This window comes from Oryza brachyantha, chromosome 3, assembly GCF_000231095.2.
Source record: "Oryza brachyantha chromosome 3, ObraRS2, whole genome shotgun sequence".
NCBI lineage: Eukaryota > Viridiplantae > Streptophyta > Magnoliopsida > Poales > Poaceae > Oryza > Oryza brachyantha.
This window is the reverse complement of record NC_023165.2, coordinates 21,859,168-21,863,799: the sequence shown is the minus strand read 5'-3', so window position 1 is coordinate 21,863,799 and position 4,632 is coordinate 21,859,168. Positions and strand designations below refer to the sequence as shown.

The 4,632-nt window shown below is 41.2% G+C and overlaps 1 protein-coding gene across 1 annotated transcript; it reads left to right on the top strand.

Annotated features, from left to right (window-relative positions):
• The first annotated feature begins 1,731 nt into the window (after positions 1–1,731).
• On the top strand, positions 1,732–2,247 carry LOC121053828 (ocs element-binding factor 1-like). The gene has a single exon (XM_040521791.1). The coding sequence runs from the start codon at positions 1,732–1,734 to the stop codon at positions 2,245–2,247; it is 516 nt and encodes a 171-aa protein (XP_040377725.1).
• The last annotated feature ends 2,385 nt before the right edge of the window (positions 2,248–4,632 follow it).

Sequence of the window (4,632 nt, the reverse complement as noted above, 5' to 3'; positions counted from 1 at the left end):
GAATTTGTTCTCAAGGCCTAAAAGTTGTTGCAGTTTGTTTTGGTTTGATTATGCAAAACCTTCCGTAAGATTTGGCGTTACCAAATTTTATAGGGTAGAGTTGATCTGGTTTAGTGCCAATTAATGCCAGTAAGAGACAATTTTGGCAGTGCCAAAAATTGGCACTGGCAAACGGTTTTGTGGGTTTGGGCAAGGACAATATAGTGCATGCCATAGTAATTGAGAATTTGTAGCTGTGCTGTGGGTGTGTTCTGTTTCATGCCTACATGTGCCAAGACAAAATATGATTTTGTTTGGTTTTAGACTAAAATTTAACTTATCCAAAAAATATTGGGATGTTCTTATGTTCATAGTCTATAAGTAACCAACAGAGCTAGGCAGAATTTGAGCCAATTAAACAGCATTTGGCCAGAATTTGCTCATCAGTTTCAGCTATGTCACAAATAAGCAACATTTTTACCAAAGACTTGGGCATTGCCCCAGTTTTCGGCATACTACTGAATTACTGACAGCAGATTTCAGGGCCATCAAAAGTGACTTCAAATAATCATATGGGTGGCTTGCACTGGACATAATTAAATATCTCGGCCGTTTCCTTCATGATTAAGTTTGAAGGTTTTTTGCACTTCGGGTCGTATCAAAATCACCCCAAACTTGTGGATAGCTCATCACTTGACATTACCATGCTTGGCTGGGTTTTAAAAACAAAAATCAACTCATTTGTACATTTTCCTCCCCAAATTCGATATTGGCCAGTTTATCATACAAAAGGAAAGGTCATTTCTGGAATTTCTTATCTTTCAACTAATTCAAACAATATATAATAATTAACAGATATAACGTCGTTAACTTTTGAATCTATGCTTGATTGTTCATCTTTTTTAAAACCATAAATTTAAAAATCAATAACATTAATAAATAAAAATAACTTAGCCACCTATTAAAATTCACTCATATGAAGATTTGAACTCAAAAATACTAATCAGGTCGCCGCAACTACTGGCTACATACCAAGTAATTATTTTGTTGTCTTCAGGTCTCACTGAACGTTTAGCATGAACCCATTCTGTTGCACTTTAGGCATGTCTGGACGCTCGTTTTCCAGGTGAATTGAGATCACCTGCTGCAGTGATCACCATAACCACAAGATATATAAGGACTGCACATGAGCTTGGTCATCCATGTGTTTCTATGAATAGCAACAAAAAGAAAAAACAGTGTGACTATTAAGCAATTACACTTGAAAGTGTGCAGGTTAACTGGATCCGTTTTGGTTGAGATCTTGCCAGGCTCCATTAAGCTAGCCCAATTTATATGAGACCCCTCTGGCATATTGCGACTCATATATGCTCCTGATTGACTCTATAGTGTTGCAATTCTCGAACAAAATCACAATCATTTTTCCATTTTGAAAACAACCTGGACAAAATAGTGAACCGAACTTGTATATGATTTTCTTTTTACATTAGTGTAATATTCACAACTGTTGTGACACACTCACCACATATCTATGAGCGTGTAAATATCACAGGAAAGTTGAACATATTGTATGAAGTATGAACACACATTTTGTCTTAAAAATGGGTATTATGGACCACAAAAATATGCAAAACCAATAATACCCCTCCTAAACCATCTATAAATAACCCCAGCCCTTCACTTCTTCCCTCCCTTTTCCCTCCCTCTCGTCTCTCCCCCTCTAATAAGCTCTTAATTACCATTATGCCCCTCATGCCCCTTCCGGCCCCACCAGCGCAGCAAGCCTTCGTCGCGCCACCGCCGCATCTCGTGGTCGCGTTCGACGCCGCGGCGGCGCCACCCCTGCAGCTGCCGCCACGTGACGACCCAGCTGCCGACCCGCCGCCGCCGGAGACGGAGGCCGGAGCCGCCGCGGCGGACGTCGACGGCGCTGACGCCGACGAGCGGCGCCTCCGCCGGAAGGCCTCCAACCGGGAGTCCGCGCGCCGGTCCCGCGCGCGCAAGCGGCGCCACCTCGACGAGCTCAGCGCGCTCGCCGAGCGCCTCCGGCGCTGCAACCGCGAGCTCGCGGCGCGCGGGCACGCCGCCCGCGGCCGCCTGGGCCTCGTCCGGCTCGCCAACGCGCGGCTCCGCGACGAGGCCGACGCCCTCGGCCGCCGGCTCGCGGCGGCGCGGCGCGCCGTCGCGCTCCGCCAGCTGATGTACGCGGCGGCCGCCGGCGGCCTCGGGGTGGCGTTCGAGCAAACGTTCGCCTCGCTGATCGCGTAGCGCGCGCGAATGCAGTGTGGGTTTCGATCATGCATGCACGAAATTCAGTTGCATTTGGATATAAATCATCCAAGTAATATAATTGAAAGAATGGCACGGCTCATTAATTTGTGGCCTTAATTAATTAAATGGTCAGATTGTTAGAATGTTTAATAGTAGTGCTTGTTTTAGTTTGTGACTTGCTCTCACTTGTATCTTGATCAGAACGTTGGATGTTTCCATGGCGAGACGCATCATCAGAACTGATATATGTCCATGATTTGTATGGCATGTTTGGCCTCCTTCAATCGAAGGAATTTTGAGGAATTAAACTAGCTTCTATAAAAATCTTACAAAATTTACGTGTTCCAAAACAGGTAAAAGGACTATTATTACAGCCTCACGTGAGGTATGCAATCCCTCCGGAGTAACATTTTAGACAAGATCTTCAAAATACTTCAATAATCTCATGACTCGTTGGATTTTTTTCCAGCGTTATTTTAGTGTAAAACTATGGTTAAAGTTGCACCTTGAAAACCAAGAAAAAGTAAAATGTCAAAAAAAAAACACAAGATGAGTAATGCACAAAGTAGATATAGAAAACCTTGATATATAATCTACTCCCTCCATGATTAAATATATGATGTTGGTTAGTTCAAAACCAACGTCATATATAAAAAGGGAGGGAGTATTACATTAGTACGGAGTAGCTCCTATAAGCACAGTAATATTAATGGATCCTCCTAAACTAAAGTTCATTCATAAGTTGGTGACGGAGGTAGATTGTGGGTTTTCTGGAAAAAAATGTTATTCCAACGAAATTAAATTGACCAAAATAAAGGCACATACGCCTAAGATTCTTCTATACATGTTAATTACGAGCATTTGTCAAAGAAGGTAGATTTAGGCTGAATGCTTTGCCTATCCTCGTTAAGCTTATTCTTGTAGATAAACTGGTTAATACATACGAATAAACAATTAATCATCTTCCTTGTCGAACGAGGAGCATGCACTAGCACAACATATTTGTCATCACATCATTTTCGTTACCGAATCTACCGCTGCCTCCAACTTCCAAATTGGCTTCTATCACAGTATCACTGTACCCTCACTGCCCGTGTTCCCTCCACCCAACGAAGGGCTTTGGAGGCATCACTTTTGTCTCACCGCTTGCCTCCCCATCGTCCCAAGTTCGGTATAGAAGTTTCCACTCTAAATCCTTAATCTGGCAGGCCACCCCCAATCACTATCAGTTGTTATGGTATGTTCAATGATTGAGTTTGTTATGGTATGTTCAATGATTGAGTTTATTATAGACTTTATCTCAAACCATGTCAGTAGAAAAAATTCCTCATATAAAGAATAATCTTTCAAGCTAATTCTTCATAATTATAGGCTAATTAATTCCTCGTTCGCATTCCATCTAATCAGCGTCTCTGATTAGAGTCAGCACACGTACAAAGCAGATTTCCTGGTTGTATCCTCATTTTATGCACCAAGAGTCAATGTTTTGTTGACTCCATGCAAAACAATCATTTTTCACTCTCCTATCCTCTCCCTGTGCCATGTCAGCGAGCATGCAGCGACAGAGACGGCAATTAGAGCTCTTTGTACGTGCCCTTAACCTCATCCTTGGAAATAAGAATGGTAAGCACATGATTTGTTTCACAAATGTATATACAAAACAAAGTATTGCAAATTTCCTATGTCCTAAAACAAGTGATCGTTTTGGTCAAGAAATTTATCCCAAAATAAGTCACTGCTTTGGGACTTGAAAAGAAGTTTCGGAGTAAATAGAGTGATGCACAATTATTGCATCTGTTGGAGACTATGTTAGCGCATGTTTCTGTTACCAAAATGGTAAGTATATAGGGGCATATATGTCCTTTTATTTGAGTACTAATTAGTCTGAAATTGATCAAAGCAGTCACTCAGTTTAGAACGGAGAGGAAAAGAAAATTACATAAACGACCATTTCGACAGACCGCAATACAAAATAGAAATTAGATCAGAGAAATAAACTCAAATGAACCTAATTTTTTCATACTTTCTTTCAAAATCCAAATACATTAAGCCCTTCCAAGGGAATTTTATATGATTCAATGGTCTCTAATCCTTAATTTACCTCAAAGGGCCATTTAGGGGAGAAAAATCACATATGCTTCAAATTTAAAAATATATGCATTTATCATTTGCTCCAAAATATGTCTTGGAAAAAACAAGAACCTTTATTACAGAAACAGTCATTACTTAGAAAACCCAGCAGAGGACGACACATGTATACCGGATTTTTATAAATCGGTCCATGTGAGATATTTTCTGTATTTCTGACCCCTCTCTAAAATTGAAAACCCACATCTATAACATCATCTTATGTGTTCCTATTTTAAAAGGGGCTGCTACCCC

Bases quoted from the DNA above. Each gene is read 5' to 3' on its own strand.
- LOC121053828 (XM_040521791.1), top strand. From the start codon at position 1,732: ATGCCCCTTCCGGCCCCACCAGCGCAGCAAGCCTTCGTCGCGCCACCG.